Genomic DNA, 16,136 nt, shown 5'->3' on the forward strand with positions numbered 1-16,136 from the left:
ATTTCTGGAATACATGTTTCTAAATCACTTGAATAAATATGATTTTCTAAAAATAAAATGTCAAGATCTGTAATAATGTAATGGCATATAATTCATTGTATGATTATTTGGGAAGAAGAGAGGAAGGACACTATGGATGTTGCTATTTCCAGCAAATTTCCCTTTTCTAGCCCCAATTTCTATGTCTCTTTCTAAAGCAGTAAGACTGATGCTCACTCACCATCTCAAAATAGGGGGTTAGCCACCCAGCCTGAGTCCTTATGTGAAATTAATGAATATCAGTTGAAAATTCAAAATTGTGGTATTTGTATCAATTTATATTGACAGACTGTCTGTAATTGTGACTGGAATTTTAAACATAAATCATTTTTTTCTTCTAAAGGTAATATGTATAGAGGTTAAAAAAGTTAAAACAGTACAATGTAGAAAATTGAAGATAAGGGCTGAGGATATAGCTCAGTGGTTCAAATCTCAGCACCACAAAAAACAAGAAAGAAAAATAGTAGGTCGTTTCCTTTTTTTATTAAATATTAACCGTCTTGTGTGGCCATTATTAGCTGTACTGTAGGTGGAGTACAATCCTATTTTTTTTGTCATTTGTTTTCAAGTTTTTGTTTGTAAAGTGAATGGAACTATATTCGTTGGTGTGTGTGTCTATGCCTTGACAGTGTTTTTTTTTTTGTTTTTTTTTTTTTTTTTTAAGGTACTGAGGATTGAACCCAGAGGTACTGAGCCTCATCCACAGCCTTTTTAAAATATTTTATGTAGAGACAGTGTCTCACTGAGTTACTTAGGGTCTTGCTAAGTTGCTGAGGCTGGCTTTGAAATCATGATCCTCCTGCTTTAGCCTCCCAAGCAATTGGATTACCAGTGTGTACCACTGTGCCCGGCCCTTGTCAGTGTTTTGAGTTATCTCTTCCTTTGAAACAAATCACCTGAAATGTGGTGGCTTTAAACCACATTATTTTATTTTCTCACATTTCTGTGACTTGAGTGGGCTCGGTTTGGCAGTTCTACAGAACTTGCTTGCAAGATTGCCTTGTTTTTTTTTTTTTTTTTTTTTTTTTTTTTTAGAGTGAGAATTTTTTTAGTATTTATTCTTTTTAGATTTCGGCGGACACAACATCTTTGTTTGTATGTGGTGCTGAGGATCAAACCTGGGCCGCACGCATGCCAGGCGAGCGCGCTACCGCTTGAGCCACATCCCCAGCCCAAGATTGCTTTCTGATGGTGGCCTGGCTGGGATGGCTCACTTTATCTGTGTGGTCTCATATTGTTCTCAAAAGTGGCAGGTTTCACCTGGCAGGCTCAAGGTCCTCACAATTTAGACAGTGGAAGTGGGAGCTGTTTTTTGGAAGGCTGGGCGTGGTGTTACATTCCATTAGCACAGTCATAGACTACTCAGGTTCAATTAAAGGACCATGCAAACCACATGAAGCTGAAACACAGTGGTCACCAGACCCAGGTTTGGTGTCGGTATTCTTATGTGAAATGAGTGGGTGCGCATTCTGTTCTCCCCGATCCCCAGGTGCTGAGGATTGAATCTAAGGTCTTGTGTATTCTACTCAGGCACCTAAACCACTGAGCCACATCCTCATTCTCTTTTTGAGACAGAGTCTCACTGAGTTGATCAGGCTGGCCTGGAATTTGTGATCCTCTTGCCTCAGTTTCCTGAGTGATTGGGATTACAGTGTGTACCACTGTACCTGGCAAGAGTAGACTTTTTAAAATTTTGGTTAAATCCCATCTGTTTATTATTTAGTGTTGCATCTGTTGAACTCTTCCCACTAAGGTCACAATTTATTTCCTTTTTTCATCTGTATAAGAATGCCCAAGAGTTATAGTTTTTAAAGTTTTACACTTAGGTCTATGATCCATTTTGAGTTACTTTTTGTTTATGCTACAAGGTATGCTTCCAAGTTCACTTTTGTTTTCCTTTCCAGGTCCTATAGATCCAACTTTAACAGCACCATTTGTTAAAAAGGCTATTCTTTCTCTGCTCTATTACCTTTGCATCTTTTTAAAAAATTGTGTATGTACAGGTTTATTTCTAGACTCTCAGATCTGTTCTGATATGTGAGCTGATATCTTAACAACTCTTTTGATCCAGAAATAAAGATTTCTTTCCAATTATTTCTGTCTTCCATTTCTCTCAATAATTTGTAGTTTTCAGTTTACAGGTTTAGTATTACTTAGTTTTGGAACAGTATTTTAAATTTCAGATTCTAATTGTTAGTAAACAGAAAGAAAATTGATTGTTGGGTTTGTATCCTGCTGTCTTGCTAAATTTATTTACTTTCATAGCTTTTTTTGTAGATCATTTTCCACATCCATAGTCATGTTTTCTTATGAAAGTTTTTACTCCTTCCTTTGTAATCAAAATACATTTATTTCTTCTTCTTGCCTGATTGTACTAATTAGAGCCACCAGTAGAGTGTTGGATAAAAGTAGAGAACACACATCTTAATCCTGATCACCAAGTGGAAGGCTTTCAGTCTTTTATCATTAAGTATAATGTAAGCTTTTAACGTTTTTGTAGATGCCTTTCATCAGTATGGAAGAAGTTCCACTCTAACCACCAGGTGTGGTGGCACACATCTGGAATCCTAACGACTCAGGAGGCTAAGGAAGGAGAACTACAAGTTTGAGGCCAGCCTGAATACCCATTATTAAAACAAAACGAGAAGTTGCATTCTATCACCAGTTTACAGTTTTAAAACAATTTTCAAAATCTTTTGAGTCCTTCCATAATGCTATCAAATTTTTATCCTGTAACATTTATAGTAAGTGCCAAAAGAAGAGGTGGCATGCCAGCATCAGGATGGTGGCTGCCCCGAGGGAAGAAGATCAAGAATGAAAGACCTAGCTTTCAGGGCTGGGGATGTGGCTCAAGAGGTAGCGCGCTTGCCTGGCATGTGTGCAGCCCGGGTTCAATTCTCAGTACCACATACAAACAAAGATGTTGTGTCCACCGAGAACTAGAAAATAAATATTAAAAAGTTCTCTCTTAAAAAAAGAAAAAGAAAAGAAAGAAAAAGACCTAGCTTTCCACCTCTATTCTAAAAGGTTGTAGCAGAAAGTTACCTCAAACACATCTAGTTGACGTGCACATGGGTGCTTCTTATGAAATGATTTTCTATGTTTGAAAATTTTAAAAAGCAATTTTAATAGAAAAGAATTTATTGTAAATACAGTGACTTCATATTACAGTAGTACATTCTGATAAACCAAATGGCCATAATTTATGTATATTTCAGATAGAAACTATACTTTTTTTACATAGGTACAATTTCCAGTGTGATGACATTTCAAGGAAGAAAAGATTGCATCTGCAATAAACATGATCATCCCTGAGTCAACAGAACTTAGGCTCTTCCCAGACTTACCCTCAAAGGGAGCAGTACCTGCAGGGTTTCTGTCCCCTCCTGTATTGCTGGTTGACCGTTCTCAGCAACAGAAGCCTTTCTGGAATGTGTGTACAGACCAACCATCAAGCGCTTTAATGATCTAAGTCCCCAGAAATAACCTTTGCAGCCAAAGGTACAACACTGAAAATTTAACAACTCTCTTAGCTGTTCTTTGCTGAGAACCCCCAAAATCTGTTTTATTAGTATGTAACAAGACTGGAAATTATCCCTGATAGCTAATACAAAACATTCTCTATTGCACCAGCATATTTTTCCAGCATCTGGCACATAGTGGACATTCGTTAATTTGGGGGTGAAGAATTACAATCCTTAGTTTCTGAGGGTGCACAGATGATGAACCATAGCAAATTATGGAATCAGAGTGGCTTAATTTTAAAAGATGTTCTTCAAGCTGGGTGTAATGGCCCAGGCCTATAATCCCTGTTATCATACTTGGGAGGGTGAGATAGGAGATCCCAAGTTCCAGGCCAGCCTGGGCAATTTAAACCCTATATAAAAAAAAAAAAAAATTAAAAATTCTTTAAAAGGGCTGGAGATGTATTTCAGTGATAGAGCACCCCTTGGTTCAATCCCCAGTACTGCAAAAACAGAAACAAAACATTCCTTAGAATGAATTCTAGAAAACCAGCAGTATTTACACAGAGAGGGATGCTAGGGCAATCTTATTGATAAGTTTGTTGAGAGCATGGACTTTTTCTTCCAAAATGCGGTTTTTGCTCTCAGCACCTCGTTGCTTCTCTTCTGTGACCTGAAGAGCCTTCATGAGGTGAGCATTTTCCACATAGAGTTCCTTGAGCAGCAGATCAGATTTAGTGTTCTTTTTGAACTAGAGAGAAGAAAAAGCCATGCTTTACTGTGAATCCAGTTTAGAAAAGTTACACAAACAAGCCTGCTCCCTCTTATCCTTTCATCTCTGTTCCAAGCATAATTTTGGGTTCTTACAGGTGTGATGCAAATATTAGATATGGTATATTTGTTCCCTGGCCTGAGGGAGGAAATTGAGAATATGCTGAATCATGTGGTGGATAACTGAAGACAACTTCATGAGAATCTTTTTTTTTTTTTTTTTTTTTTAACCATGAAATAAAGACTTAAAAAGACCAAAATCGGGACTCAAAAAAAAAAAAAAAAAAAAAAAAAGCCCTCTTATTTTAATGCAGTGTAAAATCTTCAACATTGCCAAAAATGTTTGATTTGTTTTGGGTGCTATGCTACCTGTGATGTCACACAGGACATATGGAGGCACTGCATTCTCCCTTGTAGCTGTGTGTATGAGCCAGTCATCACACAAACCACAGCAGGACAGGCTTCAGAGGTGGACCCAGGCTGTTCAAGTCAGCAGCCCTTCCATGATCTTTCCTGAGACACGAAGGCTCAGGGCTGAGTGTTGGGCTTTGTGAACCCCACATGGAATCTGTTCACTTAACGAGTAGTTACTACACACCCCCATGTGTGCACATTATTCTAGTAACATCCCTGTTCTCATGGAGCACGTATTCTAACAGGAGAAGGCAGAGGGTAGAAGCATGCATTTGCTAAGGAATCCAGCACCCAGCAGTGGACAGATAGCTGGGGGTGGGCTGCGCATGTTTCATTTTGGGTGGGGTAAACCACATTTCTGAGGATATCTGAATAAGAGGTGTGAACAAAACCAGGGAGCAAATCATTAGGTGTGGACACCGCAGGCAGAAGGAAGAATAAGCCCTGTGGCTGGCATGTAGATGGGGTGAACTGTGGCTAGAGGGACATGTGTAGCCGGAGGCAGACAAGAGGAGGAGAGAGGGAAAAGGGAGGGAACTCTGGGAATTCAGATGCTATTGTAAAAACTGTGTATTTTTTACTTGGGAGACATGGGAAGGCTGGTTCTGAGGACTGGATGAAATTCATGTTTTAAAAGATGTGCTGAGAGTTGACTGGTGGAGGACACAGGAAACCAGTCGGAATGCCAGAGATGAAGTGAATTGTGGTTAGACTCGGTGTCTACTTTGAGGGTGGCTCTAAGGATTAGGTGTGAACTCAGGGAGGGAGTGACAGGTTCACAAACTCAAGAGGAGAGGAGAACTGGTAGGGCTGGGGAAGATAGGGAGCTGTAAGATTTGTTTCCTAGTGGCAGTGAGGGTACCAGGAAAGAGCAGCTGTGGAGGTAGTGGCCAGAGAGGAGGTGGAGGACGCAGGACATGGGTGAGAAGATGTCAGAATGCTAGCAGGTTCTCCCTGGAGAGTCTGGTCTCATGTGAAATAAGCAGCAAAACCACAGAGGTTACAGGAGCCAGGGGTCAGAGAGGAGGTAGAGGGGAGGGGTCTCTCAGGAAGGAGGGGTGCAAGCCATGGAGGGAGCTAGCATAGGGCCTATGGGACAGGGGTAGGTGGGCAGGAGTCACAGGATTTAACAAGAATTAAGGTTTTCCAGGAGCAAGGACAAACTGAGGTAGTAACTGGAAGAGTGTGTCACCAGAGCAGGTGAGTGAGATAACAGTGGGAGGGACAGTGGACTGCACTGGCAGGGAAGGGTAGGTATTAAGGAAGAGGATCTCAATCAGGGTGACTACAATGGGAACCTTCCACATAATCAAGACTCAAAAGAAAAAGGTCCAAATGTCTCACCCAATTTGGATCAGCTCAGGATCACTCTGGTAAATCAAACTATACTCCATTGCTAGCGAAAAAATATTTTTTCCAGATTTTCACATCTCCTTTAATTTCTTGAAGCAGTGAATGGAGATAGTGGCATATACCCAGCTGGTGTCTAACCACATTGTCCCAGTTCATTCGGCTCCTGCAGTGCTGGGGCCTTGCCTCCACCAATGTGCCACACCATGCTGTTGCACTGTTGCCACCCTGGGCATGTTGCCAACCACCATCACATTATAAACTTTTATAGATCAGGGGAGCTATGGCTGCCCCGCCTTTTAATATCTTTGCTCCTGAGAACAGCCCATATTACTTTTCCCTGGTGTTATTTGACTGAAAACCTTAAAACCTTTTGTACTTAAAACCTTCCTTACCTAAAAAACAAACAAACAAACAAAACCTTTCTGGGCTGGTGATATGGTTCAGTTTCGTGGAGTGCTTGCCTTGCGTGCACAAGGCCCTGGGTTCGATCCCACAAACAAACAAACAAAAAATTTCCTTTACTTAAAACCTTCCAGTGAGGTGAAAGGTTGGGAAAAATCATTCCACTCATATGGACTGCGGAAACAAGCAGGAGTGTCCATACTCATATCAAATAAAATAGATTTCAAGCCAAAGTTAATCAAAAGGGATAAAGAGGGACACTGCATACTGCTCAAGGGAACCATACACCAACAAGACATAACAATCATAAATATATATGCCCCAAACAATGGTGCAGCTATGTTCATCAAGCAAACTCTTCTCAAGTTCAAGAGTCTAATAGACCACCATACAATAATCATGGGAGACTTCAACACACCTCTCTCACCACTGGACAGATCCTCCAAACAAAAGTTAAATAAGGAAACTATAAAACTCAATAACACAATTAACAACCTAGACTTAATTGACATATATAGAATATACCACCCAACATCAAGTAGTTACACTTTTTTCTCAGCAGCACATGGATCCTTCTCAAAAATAGATCATATATTATGTCACAGGGCAACTCTTAGACAATATAAAGGAGTAGAGATAATACCATGCATCTTATCTGATCATAATGGAATGAAACTGAAAATCAACGATAAAAGAAGGAAGGAAAAATCATGCATCACTTGGAGAATGAACAACGGGTTACTGAATGATCAATGGGTTATAGAAGACATTAAGGAGGAAATTAAAAAATTCTTAGAGTTAAATGAAAACACAGACACAACATATCGGAATCTATGGGACACATTGAAAGCAGTTCTAAGAGGAAAATTCACTGCTTGGAGCTCATTCCTTAAAAAAAGAAAAAACCAACAAATAAATGATCTCATACTTCATCTCAAAATCCTAGAAAAAGAAGAGCAAAACAACAGCAAAAGAAGTAGAAGGCAAGAAATAATTAAAATCAGAGCTGAAATTAATTAAATCGAAACAAAAGAAACAATTGAAAAAATTGACAAAACTAAAAGTTGGTTCTTTGAAAAAATAAATAAAATCGACAGACCCTTAGCCATGCTAACGAAGAGAAGAAGAGAGAGAACCCAAATTACTAGCATACGGGATGAAAAAGGCAATATCACAACAGACACTTCAGAAATACAGAAGATAATCAGAAATTACTTTGAATCCTTATACTCCAATAAAATAGAAGATAGTGAAGGCATAGATAAATTTCTTAAGTCATATGATCTGCCCAGATTGAGTCAGGAAGATATAGACAACCTAAACAGACCGATAACAATAGAGGAAATAGAAGAAACCATCAAAAGACTACCAACTAAGAAAAGCCCAGGACAGGACGGGTATACAGCAGAGTTTTACAAAACCTTTAAAGAGGAACTAACACCAATACTTTTCAAGCTATTTCAGGAAATAGAAAAAGAGGGAGAACTTCCAAATACATTCTACGAGGCCAACATCACCCTGATGCCTAAATCAGACATAGACACTTCAAAGAAAGAAAACTACAGACCAATATCTCTAATGAACCTAGATGCAAAAATCCTCAATAAAATTCTGGTGAATCGGATTCAAAAACATATCAAAAAAATTATACACCATGATCAAGTAGGATTCATCCCTGGGATGCAAGGATGGTTCAATATACGGAAATCAATAAATGTTATTCACCACATCAATAGACTTAAAAATAAGAACCATATGATCATCTCGATAGATGCGGAAAAAGCATTCGACAAAGTACAGCATCCCTTTTTGTTCAAAACACTAGAAAAATTAGGGATAACAGGATCATACCACAACATTGTAAAAGCAATCTATGATAAGCCACAGGCCAGCATCATTCTGAATGGAGAAAAATTGAAGGCATTCCCTCTAAGATGTGGTACAAGACAGGGATGCCCTCTCTCACCACTTCTGTTCAACATAGTCCTCGAAACACTGGCCAGAGCAATTAGACAGACGAAAGAAATTAAAGGCATAAAAATAGGAAAAGAAGAACTTAAATTATCACTATTTGCAGATGATATGATTCTATACCTAACAGACCCAAAAGGGTCTACAAAGAAACTATTATAGCTGATAAATGAATTCAGCAAAGTGGCAGGATATAAAATCAACACGCATAAATCAAATGCATTCCTGTATATCAGCGACAAATCCTCTGAAACGGAAATGAGGACAACTACTCCATTCACAATATCCCCCCAAAAAATAAAATACTTGGGAATCAACCTAACAAAAGAGGTGAAAGACTTATACAATGAAAACTACAGAACCCTAAAGAGAGATATAGAAGAAGACCTCAGAAGATGGAAAAATATACCCTGTTCATGGATAGGCAGAACTAACATCATCAAAATGGAGATATTACCAAAAGTTCTCTATAAGTTCAATGCTATGCCAATCAAAATCCCAACAGCATTTCTTGTAGAAATAGATAAAACAATCATGAAATTCATATGGAATAATAAAAGACCCAAAATAGCAAAAACAATGCTAAGCAGGAAGTGTGAATCAGGCAGTATAGCGATACCAGACTTCAAACTATACTACAGAGCAATAGTAACAAAAACAGCATGGTACTGGTACCAAAACAGGCGGGTGGACCAATGGTACAGAATAGAGGACACAGTAACCAATCCACAAAACTACAACTATCTTATATTTGATAAAGGGGCTATAAGCATGCAATGGAGGAAGGATAGCATCTTCAACAAATGGTGTTGGGAAAACTGGAAATCCATTTGCATCAAAATGAAACTGAATCCCTTTCTCTCGCCATGCACAAAACTTAACTCAAAATGGATCAAGGAGCTTGATATTAAATCAGAGACACGGCGTCTGATAGAAGAAAAAGTTGGCTATGATCTACATACTGTGGGGTCGGGCTCCAAATTCCTCAATAGGACACCCATAGCGCAAGAGTTAACAACTAGAATCAACAAATGGGACTTACTCAAACTAAAAATTTTTTTCTCAGCAAAAGAAACAATAAGAGAGATAAACAGGGAGCCTACATGCTGGGAACAAATCTTTACTCCACACACTTCAGATAGAGCCCTAATATCCAGAGTATACAAAGAACTCAAAAAATTAGACAATAAGATAACAAATAACCCAATCAACAAATGGGCCAAGGACCTGAACAGACACTTCTCAGAGGAGGACATACAATCAATCAATAAGTACATGAAAAAATGCTCACCATCGCTAGCAGTCAGAGAAATGCAAATCAAAACCACCCTAAGATACCATCTCACTCCAGTAAGATTGGCAGCCATTATGAAGTCCAACAACAACAAGTGCTGGCGAGGATGTGGGGAAAAGGGTACACTTGTACATTGTTGGTGGGACTGCAAATTGGTGCAGCCAATTTGGAAAGCAGTATGGAGATTTCTTGGAAAGGTGGGAATAGAACCACCATTTGACCCAGCTATTCCCCTTCTCGGTCTATTCCCTAAAGACCTAATAAGAGCATGCTTCAGGGACACTGCTACGTCGATGTTCATAGCAGCACAATTCACGATAGCAAGATTGTGGAACCAACCTAGATGCCCTTCAATAGATGAATGGATAAAAAATGTGGCATTTATACACAATGGAGTATTACTCTGCTTTAAAAAATGACAAAATCATAGAATTTGGAGGGAAATGGATGGCATTAGAGCAGATTATGCTAAGTGAAGCTAGCCAATCCTTAAAAAACAAATGCCAAATGACTGCTTTGATATAGGGGGAGTAACCAAGGACAGGGTAGGGACGAAGAGCTTGAGAAGAAGATTAACATTAAACAGGGATGAGAGGTGGTAGGGAAAGGGAGTGAGAAGGGAAATCGCATGGAAATGGAAGGTGATCCTCAGGGTTATACAAAATTACATATAAGAGGAAAGGAGGGGTAAGAGAAAAATAATACAAGTGGAAGAAATGATTTACAGTAGAGGGGGTAGAGAGAGAAAAGGGGAGGGGAGGGGAGGGGAAGGGGGATAGTAGAGAATAGGATAGACAGCAGAATACATCAGTCACTAGAATGGCAACATGTAAATCAATGGAAGTGTAACTGATGTGATACAGCAATCTGTATATGGGGTAAAAATGGGAGTTCATAACCGACTTGAATCAAACTGTGAAATATGATATATTAAGAACTATGTAATGTTTTGAACGACCAACAATAAAAAAAAACCTTCCAGTGGCTTCTAACAATTAAAATAAAACCCAAACTTCTGACTCTGGCCTATAGAAATGACAGGCTCTGTCTCCCTGTAATGCCACCCCAGTGAATTCACACCATCCCCAGTGATCACCTCTTGGGCTTTCAAAGATATCATGCTTGGTTCCAGTCTAAAGACATTTGCCTGGGTTTTCCTGCCTCAAAGCACCTCCTCAAAGTCCTAGCACATGGGGATGTGTGTGTCTTTTCACACTCCCATGTAACTTGGAGGATAACTCCTAATGCACAGGAAAGTTGCACCTAGTAGGCAAGGGAGACTTCCAAAGTCCACCTGTCTTCTGCCAGGGACGCGTCTAGACCTACCCATGCTGGGTCACTGAGTGTCTGGCCCAATGCCACTACTCAGAGTGGTCCTGCCTACCACACCCACATCTCTCCATCTCCTCATCCTCTTTCTCAAAATGTGACCATGGCTCAGGTCACTTGTACTATCTGGAGGCTTCTGTCACCTCCGGATCAAAGGTCCCTGAGGTACCCCAGGGTCTGCCTAGAGTGATACCTTAGCCAACAGTAAGTGCCAGAGGGCATCTTCTGAAAGAATTAATCAACAATCCAGGTGCAGTGGTGCATGCCTATAATCCCAGTGGCTTGTGAGGCTGAGGCAGGAGGATTTCGAATTCAAAGCCAATTGAGGCACTGAGCAACTTGGAAAAACCCCATCTCTAGATAAAATATAAAAAATGGGCTGGGGATGTTGCTCAATGGTTGAGTACCCCTGGGTTCAATCCTTGGTACCAAAAGAAAAATAAAAAAGAATTGCTAGGAGCCACAAGCAAATAATATGATGCATGGCACTTTCGGTTCTAAGGTGACACCAGCTAGCCATTGAGATGATATGATTATGTTAAGATTTACATTCATATGGAAATTGGACTCCTGCTGTTCACCTTGGCCTGCTAGGGACTCATGTTACGGGACTCCTGGAGAGTTCCCATTGGTTGGGGAAGGATAGTAGGAGGGAATTCCAGGGGAGGTCCACCACCCCCCCCCAGTTCCGGTAGACGTGTGCGTGGGTGGACCGGTTTTTGGCTTGCCGGGGCGTACGGAGTATTGGGGGCTTTTTCAAAAATAAAGTTTTGTTCCTGCTTGAGTGGCTCGTGATTCTGTGCCCAGCCAAGACACTGGCAATTGGTGGCCCGGACGGGGAACACCTGAAACTTAGAGGTGAGTAAAATTGCTCGCCCCTGAGGGAAGGCGACAGAATGGGTGACCATTTCAAAAAACAATGTGTTTTTTTTTTGATTTATTTTGTTTTTATTTCAAGCTTCCTAGCCCTAGAATTTTCTCAGGCGAACTGGGAAAAATGGTTGGCTCAAGGTTTGAAGTTATTCGGCCCTGAGAAAGAGAAAATTGATACAACCATTCTCTGCTCCGTTTTTGTTTCATTCTGCTTCGGCTTTGTTTTATCCTATCTTATTGGGTTACGTTACCTTTATAGTAGATTAGAATCTAGTAAAAAACAAACCGAAAATCTGTTAAGTAAATTGTTAGAGGTCCAAACTATGGTAGAAAAAACGCTAGGTCAAGCAAAAGAGAAGGTCTCTCAAGCTAGTCAGACAGGAAAATTTAAAGAAAGAAAGCTTAGAGGAAAAACATCCATCAGGTGGAGAATTACAACAGGAGGCTGCTACTAACTCCGTTCTATCACCAGAGGGCGTAATTCAACCAACAGCTCCATCTACAGCTGAGCGGCCCTTAATTCCCGTAGTTGATGGACGGAATTCTGAGGCAGGACCCCAAAGATTAGCATGCCCTGTACTTGAGCAGGCAGGAGGGCAACGAATTCACCGTGCTTTAGATTTCAAAACAGTAAAGCAATTAAAGGAGGCTGTAACAACCTATGGGCCGCAAGCTCCCTTCACGGTAAGCATGGTCTAATCTGTTACCAACTTGGACATGACACCAGCAGATTGGGCTAACATGTGTCGATCTATGCTAAATGGAGGACAATATTTGTTATGGAAGGTTGCCAATGAAGAATTTTGCATGGAGACAGCTAGGCGAAATGCAGAAGCCGGTTACCCTCAAAGAAATATAGATATGTTATTAGGAAAGGGACCTTATGAAGGTCAAAGACAGCAAATTGAATATGACCCTGGCGTATACGCACAAATTGCTGTAGATGCAGTTAGGGCATGGAAAACTTTACAGGGGCATGGAGATTTACAAGGTCAATTATCTAAGGTAATACAAGGAACTAATGAACCTTATGCTGAATTTGTAGATAGGCTTATTCAGACAGCCTCTAGAATATTTGGAAATACATAACAGGCAATGCCATTTATAAAACAACTGGCTTATGACCAAGCAAATCGTTGCTACAGAGAGGTCATTAGACCATGGAGACATGAAGATTTAAACACATATATTAAATTATGTAGAGACATTAATGAACAAGGGCAAGTCTTAGCAGCAGTACAACAGGCTTTAGATGCCAGGCCAAAAACATGCTATAATTGTAATCAAACAGGACATTTTAAAAGGAGTTGCCCCATAAGAGGAGGGTTTAACAAAACTAGGTATCAAAGGAATAGAATACCGGGTATTTGCCCACGATGCCATAGAGGGAAACATTGGGCTAATGAATGCCGTTCTCAAACCACCATAGAGGGTATTCCGTTATCAAAAAACGGACAAGGACCAAGTGTTTACCCACGATATTGTGGAGAAAGCTATCAGGCTCCATTGCCAAAAAACAGACTAGAGGGCCCAATGCCCCGGGGCCCAAAACCACAAATATACGGGGCAATGGAGGAACCCAGCAGCACCATCAAGGTAGTGCCCAGGACGCATTATTCATTAAATCCCTCATCAGACAAACTAGAGGGAGCACAGGGTTGGACATCTGCGCCTCTGCCAGAGCAGTACTAACTCCAGAGATGGGAGTTCAAATCATTCCCACAGGAGTAAAAGGACCTCTTCCCCAGGGAACAGTAGGCTTATTATTGGGACGCAGTTCTTCTACACTAAAAGGACTTATGATAAGTCCTGGGGTAACTGATCCCGATTATGAGGGTGAAATAAAAATTATAGCTAGTTCTCCAAGAGGTATATCAGTAATTTCACCAGGAGATAGAATAGCACAGTTATTAATAATACCCAGCCTGCATGATAAATTTTCCAGTTGTAATGTAGAAAGAGGTTCCAAGGGATTAGGCTCCAAAGGTGTAGATTGGGCTATGCTGTCTTTAAATTTAGATTCTCGCCCAATGCTAAAATTAAATATTCAAGGACATGACTTTAATGGGCTGCTGGACACAGGAGCTGACCTTAGTGTCATATCTCGTCAAGAATGGCCAAAACATTGGCCATTACAACAAGCCACTCAAACGCTTCGAGGCCTAGGAGTGGCAACAAATCCCCATAGAAGTGCTATGGTATTAGATTGGAGGGATCCTGAAGGATGTGAAGGAACTATACAGCCCTATGTATTGGATCATCTTCCCGTAAATTTATGGGGACGAGATGTCCTAGATCAATTAGGATTGACATTAACAAATAACATCAATCCTAACGCGCCCACTACTAGGGCTAAACAAGGCTTTAGGAAAGAAAAAAGGTTAAGAGAACAAGAACAAGGTATGACAGCACCTATTCAAATAGATCAAGAAATAAATAGACATGGATTGGGTTTTCAGAAAGGGCCACTGAGACAATCAAAATTACTTGGAAATCAGAAAGACCAGTGTGGGTTCCTCAGTGGCCCCTGACTAAAGAAAAGATACAAGTAGCCCATGACTTGGTCAGACAACAATTAGTGGAAGGACATATACAACCTTCCGTATCCCCCTATAATACTCCCATTTTTGTCATTAAAAAGAAATCTGGTAAATGGAGATTATTACAAGATTTAAGAGCCATTAATAATGAGATGTTTATTATGGGACCTGCTCAATCAGGGATTCCCCAATTGTCTGCTTTACCAAAAACCTGGCATGTTTTAGCTATAGATATTAAAGATTGTTTCTTTTCAATTCCAATTCATCCCGAGGATAGTCCACATTTTGCATTTACTATCCCTGCACTGAATCATGAAGGTCCTGATCAGAGATATGAATGGAAAGTACTCCCTCAAGGGATGGCTAACAGCCCAACTATGTGTCAAATTTATGTTAATAAAGCAATCCAGCCACTTAGAAATCAAAATCCTGAACTACAAATATTTCACTATATGGATGATGTGTTATTGGCACATAAAGATAAAAACACATTGCTAAAATGTTATGCCACACTTACAAACTTATTCAAAAATTATAATCTAGAGATAGCAATAGATAAAGTACAATTAAATCTTCCAATTAATTATTTAGGAGTTCTATTATCCTCAACCATGGTCCGTCCACCAAAAATTCAAATACGAGTAGATCAACTCAAATCACTTAATGACTTTCAAAAGTTATTGGGAGACATAAATTGGATAAGGCCTTATCTAGGCATACTAACAGGAGAGTTGGGACCTTTATTTGATATTCTAAAAGGTCCATCAGATCCAAATTCACCCCGCATGTTAATGCCTGAAGCAAGAAAAGCATTAAAAATCATTGAAACATATATGGAAAATATGCATTTGGATAGAATTGATATAAGTTTGCCTTTATTATTTATTGTACTACCAACAAAAAATATTCCTACAGGAGTATTTTGGCAAGAAGGTCCATTATTGTGGATACATTTATCTTATTCTCCTAACACTATTCTTACTAGATATCCTGAGGCTGTAGGACAATTAATACTCAAAGGAATAAAAGCAACAAAGGGAGTGTTTGGGATTTCTCCCAATAAAATTATTACTCCATATACTATGGATCAAATTGATGAGTTAGCTAATGAGTTAAATACTTGGGCTATAATCATGTATAAAACTAGTGTTTCATTTGATAATCACTTACCATCTAATCCTTTGTTGTCTTTTTGGTCTAAGCATCCTGTAGTTTTTCCAAAAATGACAAGAAAAACCCCTATCATAAATGCTCCAAATATATTCACTGATGGGTCAAACAATGGTACAGCAGCAGTAGTTACTCCTGATCAAACTTTTACATTTTTAGTACCCAAACAATCAACTCAAAAGGTAGAGCTTAATGCAGTATTACAAGCTTTTATGATGTTTAAAGATTCTGTATTTAATTTATTCTCTGATAGTCAGTATGTAGTTAATGCTATAGTATCCCTTGAAGGTGCTGGTAGGATTTCACCTTCTTCTTCTGTTTTCTCTTTGTTTTCCACTATACAAAGTCTAATCTGGGACAGAAAAGATCCATTCTTTATAGGACATATCAGGGCACATACAGGATTGCCTGGAGCCCTTAGTATGGGCAATGAACTAGCAGATAAATCTACACATGACATACATATTTTCTCCACAATAGAAGAAGCTATAAATTTTCATAAAAGGTTCCATGTCA

The 16,136-nt window shown here is 39.6% G+C and overlaps 1 protein-coding gene across 5 annotated transcripts in view; it reads right to left on the minus strand.

Annotated features, from left to right (window-relative positions):
- Positions 1-3,565: 3,565 nt before the first annotated feature.
- The window catches only part of NINL (ninein like), a 191,251-nt gene continuing 178,680 nt past the window's right edge, over positions 3,566-16,136 (minus strand). For all 5 annotated transcript variants that reach the window (XM_081291935.1, XM_081291937.1, XM_081291938.1 and 2 more), the window contains one exon: positions 3,566-4,254. In XM_081291935.1, coding sequence (XP_081148061.1) covers positions 4,063-4,254 — 192 coding nt within the window. In that variant the 3' untranslated portion in view covers positions 3,566-4,062. The remainder of the gene's footprint in view (positions 4,255-16,136) is intronic.

Source organism: Spermophilus citellus (genome assembly GCF_964194105.1).
Source record: "Spermophilus citellus genome assembly, chromosome: 4".
NCBI classification, from domain to species: Eukaryota; Metazoa; Chordata; class Mammalia; order Rodentia; family Sciuridae; genus Spermophilus; species Spermophilus citellus.